General features: G+C 33.0%; 1 protein-coding gene across 1 annotated transcript; it reads left to right on the top strand.

Annotated features, from left to right (window-relative positions):
* The first annotated feature begins 348 nt into the window (after positions 1 to 348).
* LOC126884025 (cathepsin L-like proteinase) lies at positions 349 to 26,222 on the top strand. Its single transcript, XM_050649814.1, has 5 exons — positions 349 to 382; positions 14,978 to 15,074; positions 17,296 to 17,643; positions 22,191 to 22,476; positions 25,839 to 26,222. Exons 2-5 carry the CDS (start codon positions 14,988 to 14,990, stop codon positions 26,081 to 26,083), a joined length of 966 nt encoding a protein of 321 aa, XP_050505771.1. The 5' UTR covers positions 349 to 382; positions 14,978 to 14,987; the 3' UTR covers positions 26,084 to 26,222.
* Positions 26,223 to 26,600: the final 378 nt, after the last annotated feature.

Below are 26,600 nucleotides of genomic sequence, written 5' to 3' on the forward strand. Positions count from 1 at the left end.
TTAGGACTTGATCAAGTAAGAACCATAATATTCGTAACAGATTATAATTCTTCTTAGAAGCCTACATCTTTTTGGAATAAACAAAGATGTAGCCGACATACAAAAATGATCTTTCAAGTCACAGTGTCTCAGTCTCAGTCACTGGAAGGATATCATTCCACGGTATGAAAGTTAAAAATTAAATCGTCGAAAAAAAGTATCAATAAAAATAAAATTTTCGTACGTATATTGTAAACCGTGCTCCGAAAGGATCGTGGGGCATGAAAATAATAAAATGTTTTTAAGGGACACGATACATTACGTCAATGTTTTTGGGGTATAAATATAGCAAAAATTTGATAAGCATTTACAGTTTTTTGTGAACTTCATCATAATTATTAAGGTAAGTGTTTTACAGACATTACTTATAATATACAGGGTGATTACTTAGGGCCGGTTTTTCAGTGCTGGGTTAACCTATTTATTTTTTGGTCACCGAAATATTCATGTTTAATCAGTTTTTCAGTACTAGCTTAGAGCTTAAACTCGTTTAAGTTAACCACGATTTTAACCGATCCTCGTTAGATGGTTTAACTCCGAATTTTGCGGTTATGCTTGCACATTGGTGCAGTGAATGCATCATGTTTATTTTTTTGAGTACCTGCCTGACAGCGACAGAAGGGATTAGTTGGGTTATGATATTTTTTTTCATCGCGGCAAGTATTCTAATACATCCTTATTATTATAAGGAAATTATTATTATTGAAATTATAAATTATTATCGTTATTATAAGGAAATATATTTATATATAGCTGTAACATGTACCTACGTTTACACTTACTGTAACAGGATTTAATGCATGATTCCTAGTAATATTTTAAAACGATTATTTTATATTTGTCTATACATCAAAATACTTAATTATTTATCAAACAGTCTGACTTCTTATTTCCTGGTCAATCTGTTCAAATATTGATAAGACCGTGGTCTTTGACAAACAAAAAATTCTAAATCGTCCCAGTAATTCTAATTCTCTTCTGGTATGAAACTGAGGTAGACGTTATGAACTAAACAAATATTCCGAACTTGATATTGCATTGCATTAATCATTTTTTTTTTTAATTTGGTTATGAAATTGTTTTTTATTTATTTTTCTGTCAAATTGTGTGTGTGTGTGTGAGAGAGAGAGAAAAAATGGCTTGGATGCGGGTCCGTTAGCCACAGATTTTTATTTTATTTTTACCTCAATTTATTAGTTTTGTTATATTTATACCTATTTCACTTAAATGAATATATTTGTTTCTCTCAAGTAGTTTCTGTCAAATTGATCATTATTTCTTGAATTGCACATGCGCACGTACAGTTACTGCTGCCAACAGAAGAAAAAAAGTGGTTAGCTAACCGAGATTTTCTTAACTTGATTTAAAGCACTGAAAAACGATATGAGGGTTAAAATATTGGTTAAAATTTAAACTAGGTTAGCTAACCAAAATTTTAACCGCTCACTGAAAAACCGAGCCTTTTACTAAATTTTGATAAAAAAAACTTTCTGGCTACTACCAGAGGCGTACGACAAAGGACAGTGAATTGTTTACTAAAAAGGGGTAGTTCCCTGGATTGGCTGTATACCTTATAGTTAAACAAACTGGAACATGAAGTAAAAACCACTTCTATGTAAAAGGTATATTTACTAAAAATTTTTAGAATCTCAATGGATTCAATAAAATGAGTTCATCAGAACGTTTTCAAACCTATCGGTCCATCATCAGTGATTTGAATACTTGCAAAATAGCCCCAGAACCAAACAATGGTTGTGATTATAAATAAATCTACATTATGTTGAAATAAATTTAAAATGGCTAAACGCCGATGTTCAAGGATTAAACCTCTGGGAACATGGTGAAACTCTACCCGAGGACCCAATCAACCATCTTCGGTCAACGAAGACTTAGTAGTCATCGTTGACCGAAGATGGTTGATTGGGTCCTCGGGTAGAGTTTCACCATGTTCCCAGAGGTTTAATCCTTGAACATCGGCGTTTAGCCATTTTAAATTTATTTCAACATAATGTAGATTTATTTATAATCACAACCATTGTTTGGTTCTGGGGCTATTTTGCAAGTATTCAAATCACTGATGATGGACCGATAGGTTTGAAAACGTTCTGATGAACTCATTTTATTGAATTCATTGAGATTCTAAAAATTTTTAATAAATATACCTTTTACATAGAAGTGGTTTTTACTTCATGTTCCAGTTTGTTGAATTGTTTACCTTTCGCAAATTCTACACCACTGGCGGAGTTGCCATTTTAGCACAATATTTTGATACTCCAATACTTTCTAGGTAAATAATATACTCTCTGTTAGTAACGATAAAGTCATTAGTTTTCGAGACATTTGGAGTTGAAAATGAAACGGCACAGCTATTTTGATTAATGTATTGGGTATTTCTTTAACTTGAAATATCTCGAATAATAATGATTTTATCGGTACGTATTAAGGGCCGGTATTTCCAACCTCACTTAAGCCAAAGCTTACTTTAAGCCTTTGCTTAAGCTTAGGTGCCTGTATTTCCACTTCAATTTGAGGCTTAAGCCTAGGCTTAAACCAAATAATTTTAAGCTCGCGCGGGAGTTGGTTTAATCCTTTGCTTATTTGTTTTCTGTTTTTTGAGGTTATTTCTATAGATTATTAATTATAGAGTTGTTTTGAAAACCAACTTTAAGTAATAACGTTATTATTGGATTATTAAATAATAATCTATTAATTTATTAATCGTAATAACGATTATTAAAATTCTTACTACTTTTGGAAGGTGTAGGCACATGAAAATTGTTTATTTCTACAATGCTTGGTAGGTATATTTATTTTACAAAAATAAACTTACATTCCAATTTGACATTTTTAAAAATATATCCAATAAACAAAATTACAAAGACGGATCTATTGCATATGCAAAATAACAATAAAAATATAACCAGAGAAAATATAGACAATAAACTAAAAACACATGTACCATGTACACAAAATTAAGTAAAGTAAAAATAACATTGATACAGATGACAAGATAAAATTAAATGTCAATAGTAGTGGTTTTTACCTCAGAACAGTTAGCTCTGGCACTTTGACGTATTCAGAGGTACCAAACCAATTAATTTTACAGCTGAGCCTCAGTTTAGTTAAGAGAATGATGGAAGTACGGCACCCAGCTTAAGCTTCTCCTTAACTTTTGACACAGGCTTAGCTAAGCAATAGCTACTTAAGCTTTTGGTTAGCTAAGCCTGTGTCAAAAGTTAAGGAGAAGCTTAAGCTGGGTGCCGTATTTCCATCATTTCTTTAACTAAACTGATGCTCAACTGTAAAGTTAATTGGTTTGGTACCTCTGTATAAGTCAAAATGCCAGAACTAACTGTTCTGAGGTAAAAACCACTACTGTTGACATTTAATTTTATCTTGTCATCTGTATCAATGTCATTTACTTCACTTAATTTTTTGTACATTTGTACATGGTACATGACATGTGTTGTTATATTTTATTGTCTATAATCTCTCTGGTTATATTTTTATTGTTATTTTGCATAAGCAATAGATCCGTCTTTGTAATTTTGTTAATTGGATATATTCCTTAAAATGTCAAATTCGAATGTAAGTTTATATACCTACCAAGCGTTGTAGAAATAAATAATTTTCATGTACTTACACCTTCCAAAAGTAGTAAGAATTTTAATAATCGTTATTACGATTAATAAATTAATAGATTATTATTTAATTATCTAATAATAACGTTATTACTTAAAAGTTGGTTTTCAAAATAACTCTCTAATTAATAATCTATAGAAATAACCTCAAAAAACAGAAAACAAATTTTAAGCAAAGGCTTAAAAAAACTCCCACGCGAGCTTAAAATTATTTGGTTTAAGCCTAGGCTTAAGCCTCAAATTGAAGTGGAAATACAGGCATCTAAGCTTAAGCAAAGGCTTAAAGTAAGCTTTGGCTTAAGTGAGGTTGGAAATACCGGCCCTTAGAGTATATTATTTACATAGAAAGGATTGGAGAATCGAAAAATTGCACTAAATTGGTAATTCCGCCAGTGGCGTAGGGAGTAGCCAGAAAGATTTATGTAAAATATTTTAGTAGGGTGTACAGTACCTACACTTTTGCCAAGTATGATAATGATAAGTCAAACACTTTTAAAGTACTGGATACAAATACTTCAAATTTATGTAATAGGGATGTTTGATATAAAAATTTAAAAATTATTGGTATCCAGTCCTTTAAAAGTATTTGAAATATCCTTATCATACTTACCAAAAAGTGCAGGCACTGTACACCCTACTAATTTATGTTAAATAAACGTTTCTGGCTACTACCAGGGGCGTACAGGGGAAACCGATTGCTTGACCTTTCCCAAATTCTGCGCCACTGATGAAATTGCTATTTTAGCATAATTTTTAGATTCTCTAATACTGTATATGTAAATAATATTTTCTTCAGTCGAACGATAAAATCATTAGTTTTCGAGATATTTAAAGTTAAAAATGAGAAAGCGAAATACATTTCTCAAAAGAGCTGTGCCGTTTCATTTTCAACATAAATATCTCGAAAACTAATGACTTTATCCTTACGAATGAAGAGTAGAATATATATTATTTACATAGAAAATATTAAAGAATCCAAAAATTGTAGTAAAATAGCTATTCCGCCAGTGGTGTAGAATTTAGGAAGGGTCAACCAATGAGTTTCCCCCGTCTGGTAGTATCCAGAAACATTTGTTTAACAGTACCTACACTTGCGGCCACATATGACAAGGATATGTCAAATGGTTTTAAGGTACTGGGTACAAATTTAAAATTTTTAAATTAAACGTCCTTTAACTCAGTAAGGAGATAGTGCAGCCGATATGTGAAACAATTGTGCATTTAATGATAGAAGTATATAATTTGGCCCACATATACTGCACATACGATGGTTCAAATTTAGATATGAGGCCATCTCAGATTTTGCCTTTTACAAAAATGGCGGCGATTTAAAAGGGCGACTATACATTGTGACTAATATCACGATAACTTTTGAACGAGACTCCAGATTTCAACCAAATTTGGTATATAGGTTCTTTTTTTGATGTATAATATCAAGGTCTTGAACGGGAAGAATCGGTTTACCAGAAGTTGTGTTTTTCCTGGTTTTTATGTAAAAATATACTGTTTTTTTTTTCAATTCTTTCACCCTGTATGTATTAATTTTTCAAAAAGTTAATACCACCACTGAAAAGAGCGTAAAAATATTTTTTAGGAAATATTTTTAACTTTTGATTTATGTTAATTATTACCATTTAATAAATGCAAAACGTATCTTCATATGTATCTATATGCGGCAGATTCGTGCAAATATTATAAGAATTATTGTGCATTTAATGGTAGAAGCATATAATTTGGACCACATATATTACACATATAAAGGTTCAAATTTAGATACGAGGCCGTCTCAGTTTTTGTTCCTTTTACAAAAATGGCGGGCATTCAAAATGACGACTATACATATGTGACTAATAGCACGATAACTTTTGAACGAAACGTCAGATTTCAACCAAGTTTGGTATGTAGGTTCTTTTTTTGATGAGTAATATCGAGGTCTTGAACCGAAAAAATCGGTTTACCAGAATTTGTGTTTTTACTGTTTTTTTTTTTTTATGTAATAATATGTTGTTTCTTTTTCAATTCTTTCACCCTGTATATATAAATTTTTCAAAAAGGTAATAACGCCATTGAAAAGAGTGTGAATATATATTTTTTGGGAAATATTTTGAACTTCTCAGTTGTGTTAATTACCATTTAATAAATGCATATCATATGTTCACATGTACCTATGGGCGGCAGATTCATTTTGAATGCCCGCCATATTTGTAAAAGACTAAATCTGAGATGGCCTCATATCTAAATTTGAATCTTTGGATGTGTAGTATATGTGGTCCAAATTATATGCTTCTACCATTATTAGATTTATATGCCAAAGAATTATAATTTAAAAATAAAAATCGACCTGTTTCGTGATTTAGCTCCAAAATCGCCCATTCTCGAGAAAATAAATTTATTCCAACCTAAACGTCCTCACTGTATAAGAGCGTAGGAGTAAAATTTCGGACCAATGCTTTTAAATGAAATAATACAGTATTACTGATAGGTCTGAATCCCGCGTATGAAAAAAAAGTTGATTAATAGCAACGTGAAAATTTTTTAATAGCTTAAGGGTGTCTAGTCGGACAAACTTTGATGTATGGGAACACTGGAACATGGGAAGTTTTAATTGTGGAAGAGGTTAAAAATTTGGAACGTCAGACTACGAAAACGTTCCATGTATTTTGTCGGATAGAACTTCCAATTAATTTGTTACCCTTTCATTAAATTGTCCTGCAAAAATCAGACTGCTATTTATCACCAACTGGGCATTTTAATGAGTGGAACACATAGAACATGGCAAATGACAAGAACTATGACAGGTGACAAATAGCAGTCTGATTTTTGCATGAGAGTTTAATGAAAGGGTAACAAATCAATTGGAAGTTCTGTGCGACAAAATAAACGGGACGTTCTCTTGGTCTGACGTTCCAAATTTTTAAATTGTTCCACAATTAAAACTTCCTCTATTCCAGTGTTCCCATACATCAAAGTTTGTCCGACTAGACACCCTTAAGCTATTAACAAATTTTCAGCTTGCTATTAATCAACTTTTTCTTCATACGCGGGATCCAGACCCATGAGGGGCGAAATTCTCTGAAAACTTCTATAATGTTTATTTTAATAAATTATAGGGGTGAAAAAAAAAGAGAAAATTTAGTGTGATTTTCATTTTCAAATATCTCATTTAAAAGAAACTTTTAGTTTATTCTAAGCGATTTTGGCCCTCGGTAATAATGCAATGTTTCATTTTGCGTTTAATTTTTTCAAAAATATTTATTAGTTTTTTCATCATTCAAAAACAATGAATGATTTAAAAAGCACTGGCACTGAAATTTTGCGCCTACGCTCTAGGTGCACAAACGCAATAGGTGACCGATTTTTGATTCTTAATTCTACATGTTTTCTCCAAAGTTCCACGTTTTCTCCAAAATCATAAAGCTCGTCGTTTAGATTTTGCAAGAACACTTCATACTCAGTGGAATATCTACAACTGGAAAAATGGTCTGTTCACTGATTAGACCAGAATTCTATTATAGAAGCCAGATGGTCGAAACCACGTCAACGGAAGAGTTGTAAAATGATTCGCAATCTGGCCCAGACCGATAGTTTTTTAGGTGGTGGCATAATACTTTCAGGAGGTATTAATTGGGAGGGAAGCGTCTCACTTGTGGAAGTGATTGGGTGAATGACTGGTGACTATTACGTTCAAAACATCCTACAAGACCATGTTTTGCCATATGTTGATTACATTAGATACGACAGGTTGCTCGACCACACGCTTTATGCCAGGAACCGAAGCTTTTCACCTCGCAATTTTTACAGAATGGATCGATTTGATTGAAAATTTGAAAATAAGTAATGGATAGTCCAAGGATCAAAATCTATATGATTCTGAAAGGCGCTTTTACCATGGGAGTGGTTGCCACCCCATCTCGGGGGTGGAAATTTTTTATTATATTTTGACCGCAAAAGTTGATAAAAACATTCGTTCTAAGCAAAAAATGTTCTATACGGTTTTTTGATCAAATTAATAATTTTCGATTTATTTGCTATCGAAAGTGTTAGTTTTGTATAAAAAAAAATCAATGTTTTTCGATATACTCATTTACGATTCACTCAATTTTTGCCGTAGAAAATTTCTTTTAAACCAAGTTCTTATAGCCTAATAGATGACCGTTTTGGAGAGTAATTTCCAAGGGCAACTCCGAATTGCATGAAAATTTGGATTTAGGTTCTATTTACCCTCCACTTCAAAGTTGAATTTCTGCCGTTGGTTTCTTTTACTTGGGGGGTGACATTAACCCCTTCTCGGGGGGTGAAAAACGCGTGTTTAAAATGAGGCCGGAAATGGATAAACTGACTTATTTTAAGCACCTTTTGTTCTATAAAGTTTTTTACGTAAGTCAATACTTTTCGAGTTATTCGCGATTTAAAATGTTGATTTTTCGACAAAAAAAACTATGTTTTCAGACTGTTCTTCCCAAATAACTAAAAAAGTAAATATTTTATCGAAAAAACTATTTTTAGCAAAAGTGTAGCCTATAAAAAAAAACGAAAAAAATGATGTACCTACCAGTAAAGTCTACAAATTGAGTAGAAGCAAAGTTTGATTGATTTGAAGTGCTTATTTTTGAAAACATTTGGTTTTATAGTAAAAAATTTGTTTCTAAAAATTTTTGAAAAATTTCATTTTTTCAAAATAACTTAAAAAGTATTAGTGATAAAAAAAATCTTAAAGAGTAAAAAAATGTAGGTTTTGCTATTATAAATATGCTAGTTTATTTTGTTTCTCCGTAAGACAAAAATTGGTTAATATCTGGCTGTTCAAAAATTCCATACACTCATGATAAGTGACCCATTCAAGCTTTCTCAATTATAACCCTTTCAAAAATAAACACTTTAAACTGGTGAGCCTGACAGATCATATAAAAAATAGATATGTAATTAAATTGTTTGTAAAGCGGTAGCGATTAATTTCATTTGGGGAGCTAAACACGGCGAGATTTTCATGATTTTTTACAAAAAAAAAAGAGGGCCAACTAGATTGTGCGTAACTCGCTTTTTTTAATGCTAAGACTTTTGTTAATAACTAAAACAAAGCTTTCTATAAACACTTTAAAAAAGTTAAAATCGGTTTTTCCCGAAAAGTGCTTAATTTTTCGGTGATTTTACCTTGAAATATTCGATTTGGAATTAGGCGAATAAAAACGTATTTTTCATGAGCTACAACTTTGTTTTTATTTGATTGATAGACTTCACTGATACACCATTTTTTTGGGTTTTTTATAAGCTACACTTTTGCTAAGGATATTTTTTTCGATAAAATATTTACTTTTTGAGTTACTTGCGAAAAACCGTCTGAAAACGTAGTTTTTTTTGTCGAAAAATCAACATTTTCAATGTCAAATAACTCGAAAAGTATTGACTTACGTAAAAAACTCTATAGAACAAAAGTTGCTTAAAATCAGTCATTTTATGCATTTCCGGTCTTATATTGAACGTATGTTTTTTCACCCCCGAGAAGGGGTGGCTGTCACCACCCAAGTAAAAGCAACCAACGGCACAATTTCAACTTTGAAGTGGAGGGTAAGTAGAACCTAAATCCAAATTTTCATGCAATTCGGAGTTGCCCCTGAAAATTACACGGTATCGCCGAATTTCCGTTCATTTACGGGGCTATTAGGAATTAGATAACCTACAATTTTATATTTAAACATTTTTTCGTATCGCTAATACTAATCTTTCTATTCTGAGGAGAATTGCATTTTTACCAAACTACAAAAATTCGTTATTCGCTTTTAACTCCAGTTTTTTAAAAACTAATTATTCTAAGCCAGTCAGACTTCTAGAATCTATTAATAATGCATAAGTAAATAAGAATGAATAAGTACTTCTTCTTTGGGTGCCGTCTTCTTAGCGAAGGTTGGCGATGACTTCTGCAAAGTCTTCTCTATTTTGGGCTTTTCTTATTAGACTTTGAAAGTCTAATCCTGTCCATTCTTTGATGTTGCGCAGCCAGGTCATTTGTCGTCTACCCGGACCGTGTCTTCCTTATATTTTCCCTTCCATAATAAGTTGAAAGAAGTTATACCTGTCGTGTCTAAATATGTGTCCAAGATAAGATGTTTTACGTCTCTTGACAATTTCTGTGAGTTCACGTTTTCTACTCATACGCCTTAAAACTTCTTCATTTCTAACGCGGTCGGTCCATGGAATTTTCAACATACGACGAAATACCCACATCTCAAAGCTCTCTAAACTTCGTAACGAGCTGACTGTTAACGTCCAAGCTTCCACGCCGTGCAACAGTACACTATATGCATAACACTTTATCATGCGGTATCGTAGAGACAGATCAAGATTGCGGACAGTGAGTACTGTCGCATCTTTAAGAAGGTGTTTCTTGCCTGTTCTATTCTACATTTAATCTCTTGTTCTTGGTCTAAGGTTTCATGTATCCAACATCCTAGGTACTTAAACTTTTTCACTTGTTCAACGAGATTGTTGTTGACTAGGATGTTTATAACTAGTGTGTGCTTTTTTGAAATTACCATTGTTTTAGTTTTTTTTTACATTCACCTTGAGACCATATAATTCTCCTTCTCGCACTACTTTGGTTAATAGAATTTGTAGTTCTTCTTCACTGCCAGCAATCAGTACTGTATCATCGGCGTACCTGATGTTGTTCGCAATTTTTCCATTGACTTTTATGCCTTCTTGTGCTTCATCTAGAGCTCGTGCAAAAATTTCCTCTAAGTACAAGTTGAATAATAATGGTGATAATATACAACCTTGTCTAACTCCTCTTTGGATGCTTATGGTTTCAGTATCACCCATTTCGGTTCTAACAGAGGCGTTTTGATTCCAGTAGAGTTCACGTATTGTATTAATGTCGTTTGGATCCAGGTTCTTTTTTTTTGCAAGCATCACAAGTAGACATCTTTTTGTTGATCCCGACACTTTTGCATGACAACAATGAAACTGAACAAAGCCTCTCGAATGCCTATACCGTTTCGAAAGCCAAATTGTTCCGGACCCATATCTTCTTCGCATTTTTTGTAAATTCTGTTATGGATAATTTTTAGAAATAGTTTCAGAATATGGGGCATGAGACTTATTAATCGAAAGTCGTTAAATTTTTTTTGCTAGTTTGATTTAGCTATAGGTAGAAACGTAGACGTTAACCATTCTTGTGGAATTGAACCAGTCTTGTATATACTATTAAAGAGTCTTGACAGTAGTTCTAAATTGTTTTCTTCCAAAAGTTGTATAATTTCACTATAGACGTAATCAGGTCCAGAGGCTTTTCCGGCTTTCATATTTTTTAAGGCGTATTTTATTTCTGATATTAAGATGGGCAAGTCGTTATTTTTGATGTTTGTTTGTCTATCAATAATTATTTTTCTATTGTCTGAGAATAGGTTTTTTATGTATGTTCGCCATTCAACGCTTATTTCTTCTATTGTGGTCAGGTCTATATCATCCGTGCTTGTTATTGTGCCAGTCTGCCGAGCGTTTTTGATCCCACACATTTCTTTAATTTTCTTATGAAGAAGTCTATCATCATGTTTATTCTGTAAGTCTTCTATCTCTTCGCAAGTTTCTGCAAGCCACTTTTCTTTTGCTTCCACTATCATTTTTCTTATTAATCTTTGTATTTCTTTATATTTATTCCAGTCTTTGTTCTTGTGTTGTCGTCTCACATTCATCATTTCTAATATTTCATTAGTTATCCATGGTTTCTTGCCTCTTTGATTTGTGGGTTTAAGGTGGTCTTCAGCTTTTAGAAATACAGTTTTAAGTTCTATCCATATTTGGTTTAAGTCGTCGATTCTTCCGATTAATCAGTTTTCTTTTGTCTGTTTTTCAGTTCTCGACATTCGTGGTTAAGGTTTTGTGATATCTTCTGTTTTGTTTCTACGTTCTTGAGTAAGCTCATGTCTGATGTCTGTTCTCTCTTCTTTCTTTTGATGCTTTTTAATGCATTTTTAAATTTAACGACAAGCAAGGTATGGTCGGAAGGGACATCTGCACCGGGGTAAGTTTTTGCGCTTTGTATGCTATTTCGGTATCTCTGGTTGATCATGATGTAATCTATTTGGTTTCTGACGCAATTTTTATTATTGTCTTGTGGCGATTTCCACGTGTATAGTATGCGCGCAGGTAATTTGAACCATGTATTCATAATAGTAATATTCTGTTCTTGACAAAATTGAAACAGCCTATCGCCTCTTTCATTTCGCTGACCTAATCCATGTTCTCCAATGATATTCTCAGATCTACCTTTTCCCACTTTCGCATTGAGGTCTCCCATTATTATAGTTATTTCGTGCTTTTTTGTAAGCTGCATCAATCCTTGTAGGTCTCCGTAGAACTCTTCTATTTCAGTGTCGGGTTTATCAGTTGTTGGAGCATATACCTGTATGATATTGATATCGACTGGACTTCCATGTAATTGTAGAAGTAGCATACGATCCGAGTGGTAGATCACATTTTTAATGCATTTTCCTATACCTTTGCTTACTATGATACCAACGCCATTCCAGTGCTGTCTTTGATTGTTACCTGAGTAGTATATTGTCTTGTTGTCAATTTTCATTGTTCCTGAATTAGGCCACCTTATCTCACTGATGCCAAGAATCCTATTGTCAAGTCTATCCATTTCTTGGATGGTGTTGTGGATTTTGCCGGCTTCAAACATACTGTTGATATTCCAGGTTCCAATTTGTATTGTTAGTCTATTTTTAACTCTTTCCACTTTCGGGTGGGTCCTAGCTTTCTTCGCGGGGATTCTTAGCACCCCCTGACCATCTAAGGTCTGCCACGGACTGGGGGGCCAATTGTACGGTTGTGCTTTGCATGGTCATTATTAAGTACAATGACTAAAAATACCGCTAACTTACATTATTATACTTCCAATTGGATTTCTCCTTTTTTTTCAAAAAATATATTGATTTTTTAACCGTAACTTTTTTATTATTTATCTTAGAAAGTTTGGTAAATAATAGTTTTGTAGGATTTTATAAGGTCAATAACCCTATTAGTATTAAATCTTTTTAAAATCCTCAGTCGCAAAAAAGGTGACTTTGAAAGGGTTTGTAAATGTGGTTTTGGCATGTAATTACAAGTTTTAATTATCAATAGCTCACTCAATTTTTGCCGTAGAACAATTTTTGCAAACCAGGTTCTTGGGAATTAAATAAGCTACAATTTCATATTTAAACATTTTTTCGTATCTCTGATTCCAATCTTGCTATTCTGAAGAAAGGCCATTTTTTTCAAAACTACAAAAATTCGTTATTTTTTTTAACTCCTTGTTTAAAACTAATCATTCTAAGCCGGACAAACTTCTAGAACCTATTAATAATACATAAATAAAAAAGACCAAATAAGGTTAATGACTAATTTTAATTAGGGTGGTGATTAGGGGGTTGCTTGCCATCACTTTTTCGCTTAAAAAAATGGGAACTGACATTCTTTCCATTATTTTCATTTTTTAGTTAGAGACTTTTTTATTTCCAGAGATAGATATTTTTAAGTACTTTAAATTAGTTTGAACAAGTTGTCCTTAAAAAATGCATATTTTGCCCGTCTTTTGACTTTGAAACTACAATATTTAGCATTTGACGAAGAAGAGCCAACATTTAATAAAGTATAGTTCGATTACTATTGGTCTTAAAGAAAAATTAAAAAAAAAACGGTTTTGTTTATTTTTCAAAATGTACATTTTTGTTCAGTAAAGTTGTTTTGATTAAAACGAAAACTTTTGGAGTTATTAGCAGAAAACTTATCAAAAACATTGATTTTTTCGATATAAAACCAACACTTTCGATAACGAATAAGTCGAAAACTTTATCAAAAAATGTATAGAACGTTTTTTGCTTAGAATGAACTTTTTTATCACTTTTGTGATTAAAATATAATAAAAATATTTCCACCCTCGAGATGGGGTGGCAACCACACCCATGGTAAAAGCGCCTTTTGGCATGACATATATTTTGATTCTTGGACTATCCACTATTTATTCTCAAATTTTCAAGCAAATCGACCCATTCTGTAAAAATTGCGAGGTTTTGTCCTACTTTAAGCTTTATTACTTGGACTACTTCTGCCATAGTGAGTAATTATATCGATGAGGCCCAAATTCGAAGATTGGATTCGAAGATTAAATAGAAGATTTAGGATCAGCTAAAACGCCGCATACGACAAAGAAATCACGTTCCAAATACGATAGAACAGCGTCGGCTTTCTGCACAGGATGAATGGAATGAAATTCCCACAGGACATGCCAAAATGTACTTGCAAGCATGCCGAGAAGGATGCAATCAGTAATAAGAGCTAATAGTTACTAGTTAATTGCTAATAAAGGGTGAATACCTGTTATTGTAGGGGAGCAAAGTATGCTAAATTTGCAGTCACTCGAGCGTTATAGGGACCTATTGGGTTGTGATTATTATGTCTTAGAACCAAAAAAAGTTAAGTAAAATTTTTCATTTCAGTGGGGACTTTCCATTTTTTTAATTTAATTTTTCATTTCCAACAATCGTTTTTTCCGATTGTAGCACCATCTATCCATAATTCGAAAAAATATCTCGAATAAAAGTTGCTTATTTTTACGTAAAGAATCCAAATCTGCTATAAAAATTTGGGGGTCCCATTTAAGATTTTAAAGTAAGCCCCCACCCCACCTCCGTGGGGGGACATGTTTAGTATTATTCGATAGATTTTTGAAAAATATTGAAGACATATTTTTTAGTTTTTCGATCTGACGTTCATTTCACGAAATATTCGCTTTTATTTTGTGAAATTTTTGACTCACCCATTTCCTTACGCCCCGCTCAAATCGTCAGATTTTTTAAATATACACTCTTTTGCATGTACTTAACTTACCTTATCTTAATCTGGAAATTTCGAGTATTTTTAAGGATAGATTTTTTTCCGGCCCCCCTTAACGAACTTCCCTGTGTTAAGAGCCAATATAATAATATGGTAGAGGTACATCTGCAGGGTACCAAGTTTCTTTCGATATGATAATCTGACGCTCTCGAGGAACTGCAAAAATCCCCGCTTAGGCTCCCCTGCCATTACTGATCATGCACATTTTTCAGTTAGGAAGAATTATTTAAGCAATTAAAATTAGAATTTAAATTTAGAGTAATTTTCTTCGCATAAAAACTTAATAATTGTTCATCAAACATTATTAAATTAAACTCTTCTTCAAAATAAACGAGTTGGTTGACTAGATTTTATTAAAAAAATTAGAAAATTCCAAAATATTCGATAGTTTTGTCCACGTGTGTATTTTTATTCTGTTGTAGAAAATTCATCATGCAAGTGTTTGTCGTTATTGCTGCTCTTATTGTGGCAATCTCCGCTGGATTGCATGAAGATTATGAGGAATGGATCTCATTCAAGGTAAGCCTATTTTTAATTCTTATAAAGAAACTGTACCATTTGCAAAGGCCAGACCTTGGTTTTTTTAGAGCTTCTTCTTCATGTACGTTATCGCTTATCGAGCGTTGGCTATTAAACTGGCTATAGTAGTTTTGTTGACGGCAGCTCGAATAAGTTATGCAGATAATCTCTTAAACCATTCTCTCGGATTTCTAAGCTATGACGTTTTTCTTCGACCTGACCTTCTTCTTCGGTCTACCTTGCCTTGAATTTTTAAATGGAGACAATATACAGCGTGTCTATTTAAGTTGGAAACATATGGGAAACTTTTTTGTTATTCATTTTACGAAAAAAAGTTATTCTTTATAAAAAGTTCTGCATGCTCTAAAACCTAAGATTCAATCATCAGATATTAAATTTTGTCAATATTATACGAGGTATGTCAAAAAATATAAACTATGTTCAAGAGTAAAGTACCTTTATTTCTCTCAATATCGAAAATTCTTATTGGAGAAAAGTTGTTTGGATATAAAAACTAAGATCAAATATGCAATTACATACTTCTAATTTGGAAAAATATTTTCCAAATTTTTCTCAAATTTATTGATACTAACCTCGTTTTTATTTATTACACATACGATAACTCTTTTATTATTACTTTTATGAAAAAAATGTATTCTTTATAAAAAGCTCTGTATGTCCTAAGATCGAAGATGCAACCATCAGATATCCCATTTTATTAATTTTACACGAGGTATGTCAAAAAATATGAATTTCACTTAAGAATAAAGTAGCTTTATTTTTCACAATATTGAAAACGGTTATTAAAAAAGTTGTTTAGAATTAAAAACTATGTTTCAATGTGCAATTACATCCTTCTAATTGAAATATTGTGAAATATAAAAGTACTATAATCTTGAACGAATTTCATATTTTTTGACACATCTCGTATAAAATTAATAAAAGTTGATATTCATGGTTGTGTCTTAGATTTTAGACCATGCAAAGCTTTTTATGAAGAATAACTTTTTTTCGTAAAATGAATAATAAATGAAATTGAAGAAAGACTTCTGTGTAAAAGGTATATTTATTAAAACCCCAATAAAGGGCTACATTAAAAGACAGAACGTTTTCGCTCTAAATAGAGCATCATCAGTGGTCTAAGCCTAAAATAAGTACAACCATAATAATTAGTGAAGACAAGAGTAAAAAATTTAAAGGTTGACCAAGATAAAAAATTAGGTTATACTTACAAGCTCTACATGCTAAGCCACCAAAAATACATGGGTTAAAACCCTTAAAACGCCGACCAAAAGTCTTACATTGGCGTGTATTATGTTAAACCCTGGCGATGGGTGAAAATGAAAAAGATATACCTCACAGCATTATATGACTCTACGACGTGTATGTGGGTGGTTGGGTACCACGTTCTGTCTTTTAATGTAGCCCTTTATTGGGGTTTCAATAAATATACCTTTTACACAGAAGTCTTTCTTCAATTTTTGTAATTAATGGTATACAGCCAGTTACGGAAATTTTTCCTTGTGGATAATAATAAATGAGTTATCATCATGTTTGTAATAATTAAAAACGATGTTGGGTATCCATAAATTTGAGAAAAAAAAATTTTTTTTCAGTTAAAAGCATTTAATTGCATATTTGATCTTAGTTTTTAATTCCAAACAATTTTTTATCATACGAATTTTCGATATTAAGAGAAATAAAGGTACTTTACCCTTGACCGAAATTCATATTTTTTGACATACCTCGTATAATATTGAGAAAATTTGATATCTGACGATTGAATCTTAGGTTTTGGGGCATGCAGAACTTTTTATAAAGAATAACTGTTTTTCGTAAAATTAATAATAAAAAAGTTTCCCATATGTTTCCAACTTAAGTAGACACGCTGTATATCTTAGACCTGGAAGAATTTCATTTCTTTCGACATTTAATACTCAATTCTTATTTTCTGGTTCCAGTAGAGGTTTGAAATTACTCTGATGTTGCCGATGTTTTTCAGTTTTAAGTTATTAATTAGTTTATCGTTCTGTACCTTGTCAAATTCTTTTTCAAAATCAATAAATCACTTGTACATGTGGTCTATATGATTTTCGAATATTTAGAGTTCATGGTGCATCTTCGACTTCTTACTGTTATTAAATTCATCATCTTTGTCGTATTCCACGTCATATGATATGACAAAAAAAAGATAAAATATTTATTTCTAACATCATTTTAGGTTAAATTCTCAAGAAAGTATGGACCTGCAGAAGACAAATCTAGATTCCAAATTTTTCAAAAGAAGCTTCGTGAGATTGAACAGCATAACGAGAAATATGCAAAGGGTGAGATAGGATGGAAGCAGGGGGTTACTCAATTTACAGATTGGACCGAAGAAGAGTTTGAAGCTATTTTAGATAAACAACTTGCTACAGAACCAGTACTTGAAGATAGTTTAGGGGTTTACAAAGCTGATCCAAATGAACTATTAGAAGCATCTGTTGATTGGAGAGAAAAGGGCGCAGTATTACCTGTGAGGCATCAGAGTAAACCTAGAGATTGTGGATCATGCTGGGCATTTAGTGCCGTAAGTGTTTTTTTATATATTTTTAGACTTTAGTGTAAAAAATTAGTAAATACTGCGTCTTCTTCTTACTGTGCCTTATCCCTAAGGACGTTGGCCATTACATTTGCTCATTTAATCTTATTTGCAGCCGCCCTGAATGCTGCCGTGCTTAGCGAAAACGCCGAATCTGCAAAAATCTGAAAAAAATAGAAGTATACATTTTTTTAACCCAAATGTGCATACCTAGCTTATTTGCTTAATAAAAATGACGTAAGTGAAGCCAAGATACATTAAACATAACGCATTTTATGCCGTATCTGCAAAAATGTTCACGGATACTTAGAATAAATGCGTCATCTGAAAAATACTTAGACAAAACGCCGTATTTAAATGTCACTTGCCGCGTTTATGCTAAGCAGGCACTAGATGCGGCGTTCTGCCTAAGCATTTGACAGATTTTTACAGCATGTGTAAAATTTTTAATAAGGTTAGTTTGTTGCCATTTTTCAACGAGAACGGTTGTTTGATACAATTTTTGAAATATGTCAAATAAAACAAAGTTAATACTGCAGAAGGCTACTTCTTTATCAACAGAAAATCTAAACACATGTTTGAGTTGTTGGTGATCTAGAAATAATGTGTGGTTCTAAAAACAATGCGGTACTACTAAGTGAGACGAATACTTCCAATAAATGAGAAGTTTCCTGAGGTATAGCGGAGTTTCCTATGTATATGTATATTGTTGTTGATGCGAAATTCTATTATTACGTTACATCAGGCATTTTTAAACAGCGCAAATTTTATAAAGTTTGTTTGAAATACTAATTTTGGTACGACGTATTTTGGTCGCCGTATGTCGTAGAATTTCCAAATAAAAAATGTGTTATAAAAGTACAGAGCTAAATAATTGTCTAATAAATAATAATTAAAAATAAACTTCATCGTAAATGTTAACCATTTCTGGAATGTTTTTAATTTTAAAATTCAAGAAACGCCCCTTAGCGGCAAACTTATTAATTCCAAAATTACTTCTAGCACTCTTTTCTCCATTTTCATGACACACTTTTATAAAAAATGTTTTTCTTTCCTTTTTCATCATCATATTGTATCTATTATACAGTAGACTCCCTCTATAACGAGAACTGGAATGGCAGACTAATTACCTCGTTATACGCGGATCTCGTTATATCAGATAACGATAATATTGTGCATATATATGAATATATAGTTTTCCAAAATATTAACTTGCTATAGTGAAGCCATTCAGAGCAATATAAGATGCTAAATATTGTTTCCTCGACAATAAGGTTTCGCCATCATAAATTATATTTTTTTTTACAATATTCAGTATCGATCAATAGATCATAAATTATATTTTTTTTTTACAATATTCAGTATCGATCAATAGATAAACAGCACAGGAAGAAGTTTATTATGGGTAGGTGGTGGATTTTAATACAGCACTACCCTCGTTAACCGCACAGATGTTGGGGATTTATGTAATAGTTGGGTATTTACTTATAGCCAATACAGCGCTAAAAATAGATAAATAATAATATAGATACCAACATATTTTACGATTTTATTTTTCCTCGTTATATCCTAATATGCCTCGTTATAGAGGAGCCAGTTCAATAGAAATTTCATGGGACATCTAATGTACCTCGTTATAAGCGAAACCTCGAAATAACCGTGTTCGTTATAGAGTCTACTATATTATAAAATAAGAAAATGCTTAGCGCAAACGCAGTACTGCATTCTTCCTAGGAAGGAAGAAGTTAATTTATGTAGTATACTTAGAAAGAACGCAGTAACATGAGTTTTGAGAGTACTTAAAAAAGATATATTTTGCCAATCTTATGTATAAATATGAATTCTATGATATTTATTATGTATATGTTATAGTCAAAGCCCGAATTTCAGGCACTCCTAGGTTTGACTAGGCAATCCTCAGGTCTGACTGACGGTCTTAGTCAAAGCCCGAAATAAATTACAGTTTCGGCCTTTGACTAGTCAAACCTAGGAGAGACTTTGGTCAGGCAAAGGTCGAAATTTAATTTGATGAAATCGGGGTTTGACTAGTCAAACCCCGATCAGCTATTAAAATGTCGTAATTTGTTAGATTATGTTTCATTAAACGTCATTTTTTAATTTTAATGTTTATTATTTTTATATTGTAGTAATTAAAATAAAAAATTAGTGTTTATTCTCACATGTTGAGGCATTATGGCATTTAGAGTTGCCAAATACGTTAGACCTTTCACACTTACCTAATTTGAAAGAGCATTTATTATTGCAGTAGCATTTTATAAATCCTTGTCCTCCAAATTTAGAATCTTTTCTAATTTCTCTTAGAGACAAAGACAGCTTAACGTCTGGAACATCTTCGAACTCAGGAAATTTTTCTTTGCATTCTCTTATTTGATTTCTTGAAAAAGGTGTGTTTATTGTTCCGTATTTCGTACCAACTCTATATAAACCGTCAATTGTTTTATCTTGTATGCTACTCAAAATATTTCGAGCATCCTCTTTGGCTCTATCAAAGCTCATAGATATTGTTACAGTTTTTCCGATCGAACTTTGAGGAAATTTTTTTTCACTTAATTGTTTCACAGCATTAGCCTGGGCATGAAGACCTTCAATCGCATTTCCTTTATTTATTTTAATTTTTTCTGTCTGTTCACAACGCCTGCTTGAAGGCGCGCCAAGGAGATGTTCGAAAAATGTTGGGTATCATACAAGATAAAACAATAATTGACGGTTTATATAGAGTTGGTACGAAATACGGAACAATAAATACACTTTTTCAAGAAATGAAATAAGAGAATGCAAAGAGAATTTTTCTAATTTCGAAGATGTTCCAGATGTTAAGCTGTCCCTAAGAGAAATTAGTACAAAAGATTCTAAACTTGGAGGACAAGGATTTATAAAATACCACTGCAAAAAGGAGTGCTCTTCAAAACCATGTAAGTGTAAAAGGTCTAACGTTGTGCAACTCTAAATACCATAATGACTCAACATACGAGAATAACCACTAATTTTTTACAGGTATTTTTTAACACGTATTTTAATTACGACAATATAAAAATAATATACAGTACAATTAAAAAAATGACTTTCTATTACATCTAATCTAACAAATTTCGGCATTTTAATAGCTGATCGAGGTTTGACTAGTCAAACCCCGATTTCATAAAATTAAATTTCGGCCTTTGCCTGACCAACTTAGTCTCTCCTAGGTTTGACTAGTCAAAGGCCGAAACTGTAACTTTATTTCGGGCTTTGACTAAGATCGTCAGTCAGACCTGAGGATTGCCTAGTCAAACCTAGGAGTGCCTGAAATTCGGGCTTTGACTATAACATATATAAAGAAGAAAACAAAAAAAATTCTAAATAGTTTTCAACGGCTAGACATTTAAACAAAAACCGATTTTACTCAAATGTGATCTCTCTGCAGATACGGCGTTTTAGTTAAGGATGGCAGAATGGAGGCCATGTTCGTCCATTGTCGTAGTGTAGGTTTTTAAGCCGATACCCAGCTGGCGGTTAAATAGAACTTTTGCATTTTGTAAAACACTATACGTGCCTTTTTCAGACGTGTTCGTATCTCTAGTGAGTGGTCCAAGTTTCATCAAGATAACTTCCAAAGTACGTTACTGTTGTTACTCTTTCCAGATCTGTTCCGTTGACATTAACCTTCACCCTTCTGTTTTGGTGCGTGCTGATGAACATCGTGTTTGTCTTCTTTGTACTCAATTTTATTCAAAATTCTTTACGGGCTGCAAATACTGGGTGGAATATGATATACAGAGAGTATGTTAATATTTTATTAAAGAGGATACATTTTTCAGAACAGAGAGATTTTACCTAAAACCTATAAAATACCTAAAATCTATAAAAAGAACTAACTGACCCAATTGAAGCTGGCAATGAGATAAGAAAGTGGATTCCCTGAGCCCTTTATTGTTCAATCTGACCATGGATGAAATAATAAAAAAAGTAAGAACCAAAAGAGAATACCAAATGGGAGCAAAACAGCTTAAAATAATTTGCTATGCAGACGATGCAATACAAATATATCTATGATTTACATTTAATATAACCGCCAGAAAACGTAACATGTTAGTTTCCTCAAAAAAGACAAAATGCATGGTTATAACAGAAAATCTGCTCAGATGTAAATTGGAGCTAGAGGATCAGAAAATAGCACAAGTAATGGAGTTTAAATATCTAGACATAACCCAATCTAGCTATGGAAAGCTCGAAACAGAATTGGAAGATTAAGTGAATAGAGCAAACAGAGCCGCAGGTCACCTGAATGAATAATATAAATGAATATGGAGATAAAAATACCGGAAAGAAAATTAAAGTCAGAACTTACAAAACATTAGTACTTAACAGACATCAGACGAATAATGGCATACGCGGCAGAAACACGACCTGACACAGAGAGGACAAAAGGAATGCTAGAAACAGCAGAGATGAAAACCCTTCGAAAAATCGATGGTAAAATACTAAGAAGAAGAAAATATTATTTCGAATTGTAATACTATATTCTTATTTTTTAGGTTGGAGCCCTGGAGGGACAAGTAGCAATCCACAAAAAACAAAAAATCCCTTTGAGTCCACAAAACCTTGTCGACTGCACTAGGAATTATGGAAACAGAGGTTGTAGGGGTGGTTGGCCAGTGCGTTCTTTCCAATATATACAAAAGGAGGGTATCAGTTCCGAAGCAGATTATCCATACGTGGCAAAAGATGAGACTTGTAAGAAAAATGCACGAAAATCGATTACTAGGATTTCGGGATACAAAAAGGTTAATCCAACCGAAAAGGATTTAATTTCAGCGATTTGTAAGTACCTACAGGGTGGGGCACTTAAAGGACCATAACCTTAAAATATTTTTAAATATACAGGGCTACCCATGTTGATAGGGTGATACAAATTTATGTTTTTTTTATGGGACACCCTGTATATGTTGATATTTTTAGATTCTCCTCGATGTATCCTTTCATAAAATATAGGCTGCTCGGATAATTCTTGGTTTATAGAAGCGGATGTGGGCTATGGTTCTGGAGTGTTCAAAGTCGATTTTGTGACCTCTATGAAGATGGTGTTGGCTTAGGGCTGAAACTGAATCGGAATTGAGAACAGATATGGAATGTTCATAAATCCTATTTTGGATTCTACGATTGGTTTGTTCTATGTAAGATCGGGGGCAGTCTGCACAAGGAATTTCATAAACTCCGTGTTGTTCATTTGGAATGTTGTCTTTGACTGATCGGACAGGAGATGAAAGTTTTTGTTGGGGGGTAAATGTTGTCTTTTATTCCTCGTGGTTTGAGACTTTCTCGATTTTGTCCGTAACACCTTTGATGCATGGAAGAAAAGCTTTCGTATGTTCAGGTTCTGAGTCTTTGGGTTTGGGATTGAGCGGGATATTTAAATTTGTGGGTGCTCCTATCGATGTGATTTGCGCGGTATCCGATTTGGATGAGAGTTTGTTCCAGGAAACCAAATCGACCACGTCTTAATAGAAGCAAGACAAGCTTCAGACATTTGAAATGTTAGAAGTCATGGAGGGGCAAACAGCAGCTCCGATCACCACCTTGTGCTAATTAAATATAAACAAAAAATTACCGCCAAGGAATTGATATGAATTGGTATGACAAAGATTGCCAGAGACTAATGGAACAAATGCTGAACAACAGTACAGAAGAAACCAAAGAGGAATATATTACAAGAAGACGACAATTAAGAAAACATCTAAGATTTAAAAAGAGGAAACACAATAAAGTAAAGATTGAAAGGCTGGAATAACATGAACAAAAACATGAAATAAAACTATTCTATAAGGAAATAAATTTTGAAAAAAAAGGTTTGAAAAACTACTGTAGAATAAACAAAATCAACGTTACGAAATAGAAGAGCTAAGATTAGTTGGAGAGGCTGAAGTAGACCAATATGCACCAACAGAAGCAGAAATAAAAGACGTAATAAAAAAAATGAAAAATAACAAGGCCCCAGGATGCGATACAATAACTGTAGAAATGTTAAAATACGGAGGACATAGAATACAGAGTGAAATATCAAAGTAAATACTAGAAATATGGACCACAGAAATAATGCCGGAACAATGGAAAATTGCAGTAATATGCCCTGTGCACAAGAAGGGAGATAAGTTAGATTGCAATAATCACCGGTGAATATCACTACTAAACGTATACAAAATATTGGAAGGAAGACTAAATAATATAATGAAACAAACAACAGGGGATTATCAAGGAGGATTCAGGAAAGGCAGGTCAACTATAGACCAAATATTTACAGTAAGACAAACGCTGGAAAAATTCTACGAGCGGAATACCGGACTTCATCATCTATTTGTAGATTTCAAACCAGCGTATGACTCAATATTTAGAAAGGAATTATATAGCGCAATGCAAGAATTAAATGTGCCAAAAAAACTAATCAGATTAGTAAAACTATGCCTAATCAACACCAAAGCAAAAGTAAGGATCCAAAATCAACTACTGTCCAATAAATTTAACATTAATGAAGGTCTAACACAAGGGGATGCACTGTCAACAACACTTTTTAACCTTGAGTTGGAACAAGTAATCCGGAAAACTCCTATAGATAGGGATGGTACAATAATTACAAAGCTTAATTAGGTCGTTGCCTACGCAGATGATATATACATAATCAACTGGACATTAAAAGACCTAGAAAAAATTTATACATATTTTAAAGAAGCGGCACAGACTACGGGTCTAGAAGTTAATGTAACAAAGACAAAGTACATGATAACAACTCGGGAAAAAGTAAAATCGAAAGGCAACATATCTCTGAGCGGGAAAATATTTGAAAGAGTAGACCGTTTCAAATATTTAGGATCAACAATAACAGAAAGAGATAAAAACAGTGATGAGGTAACAGCAAGAATTTCAGTTGGGAACAAATGCTTCTACAGCCTACAAAATATCATAAAGTCAAAAACAGTATCTATTAATTCAAAAGTAAAAATATACACAACAGTGATGAGACCTGTAGTAATGTATGCATCAGAAACATGGACCTTGACTAGTGAACAAGAGGAACAGCTTCTTAGATGGGAAAGAAAAATCTTAAGGACAATATATACAGGAGAATAAAGAATGGCGTATAAGAATGAACCACGAAGTAAATAGTATGTTTAACAGACCGACTATCATAAAAGAAGTAAGAAGTAAACAACTAAGTTGGTTAGGACATGTAGAAAGGATGGATGATAAGAGAAATACAAAAAAAGTACTTAGAAAAAAATTAAATGGGAAGAGACCGAGAGGTAGGCCTAGGAAGAGATGAACTGATGGTATTAATCAGAATTTGAAAGACCTAGGAATACGAGAATGGGAAAAACAAGCAAGGGAAAGAAAAACATGGGCAGCTATAGTCAAACAAGCAAAACACACATAACGCCGAAAAGACCTCCTCAAAAAAGAAACAAGAAAGTGATATTTTAGATAAATATCGTTTAGAACTTTTGAGGAGTTATGCGTGTGGCTGGCCTCCACACCATGTAAAACTTTAGAGCCTAGAAACCCCAACGGGCGACCATGGCCCTCCATGGGCTGTCAGCGGTCACCGATGATAATGATGAATGTTTGAGTGTGTTGATTTAGTCATGATCATGCTTTTAATTTTCTTCAAGTTCATCTTCAGTCCGTACTCATGACAGCGTTCATTAAGGCGTTGCATTACGTTTTGTTAATTATTGTTGTTATCCGTTATTATTATTGTATTGTCTGCAAAACGTAAGTTGTTCAAAACTTTTCGATTGGTAGATATACCTTCTATTGAATCTGAAAGCGCTTCTTGAAATACCGCTTCACTGTACACATTGAAGAGTAGTGGGGACAGTACGCAACCCTGACGGACTCCTCTCTGTATTTTGATGCTTTGGATGTTCTGGTTGTCAACTCTTTCCTTGGCAGTTTGATTTCAATATAGATTAGATATAATTTTCATATCACGACTGTCAATAGTTTTGCTCTTTATAGTACTGGGTACAAATAATTTTTATTTTAAATAACCACTCTGTAACTCAGTAAACAGCCGCATTGTATTTAAGTGATTTGGGTTCAATCTGAATCTTTTGAGGTCTAGAATCTAAGACTCAGAGATTGGATATTGTTAAAATACCACCCTATATATGAATTTGTTTTTATTTTAGCTAAAATTGGACCGATATCCGTTCTCGTTGGGGCCTCTCCTTGGACAAATTATGTTGGTGGCGTTTATGATAATACAAATTGTGGACAAATTAACCACGCAGTTCTTGCTGTTGGATACACTGATGAGTATATTATCGTCAAAAATTCGTGGGGAACAGAATGGGGAGAAGGTGGATATATAAGGATAGCAAGGGGAAAAAATATCTGTAGTATTAACAATCAAAATTCTTATCCCTTATTGTAAAACTTAACTGTTATCGTAAAGATATGATGCAAATTCGAGCAAAGTAACCATTGCATTGTTTATAAAAGATTAAATTTTAAATGTAAAAAATAACGATATCTCAAATATCCCAGTAAATATATGTATATCATGATCAATATTCATTGTTTGTTTTTGCCAGAAACCAAACCTAGAAATACCTAAAAAATGACATAGTCCATAGTAGATGACCAACGTTTGTATGACTACCAAGATAGGGAAATCAATGTGTTAGAGAGAGAAGTACCTTTCCAATGAGTAAGAGTGAGATAGATGCTGACGTCACAGCGATGGAATAGTGTAGTTATTTTCCACTAGATGGCGCCACCAATCCGCCATTTTTATTCCATTTCAGTATTTTTCCATTTCAATATTTTTCCATTTCAACGGCACTAAAGCATATCTCCGTTGTTATTGGTCCGATCGTGACGTGTGAGGTATCATCGGAAAGGGGAGGGGGTAACGAATACGTTAACACAAAAAACAAAGATGGCGGCAT

This window comes from Diabrotica virgifera, chromosome 4 (assembly GCF_917563875.1).
Source record: "Diabrotica virgifera virgifera chromosome 4, PGI_DIABVI_V3a".
Taxonomy (NCBI): Eukaryota; Metazoa; Arthropoda; class Insecta; order Coleoptera; family Chrysomelidae; genus Diabrotica; species Diabrotica virgifera.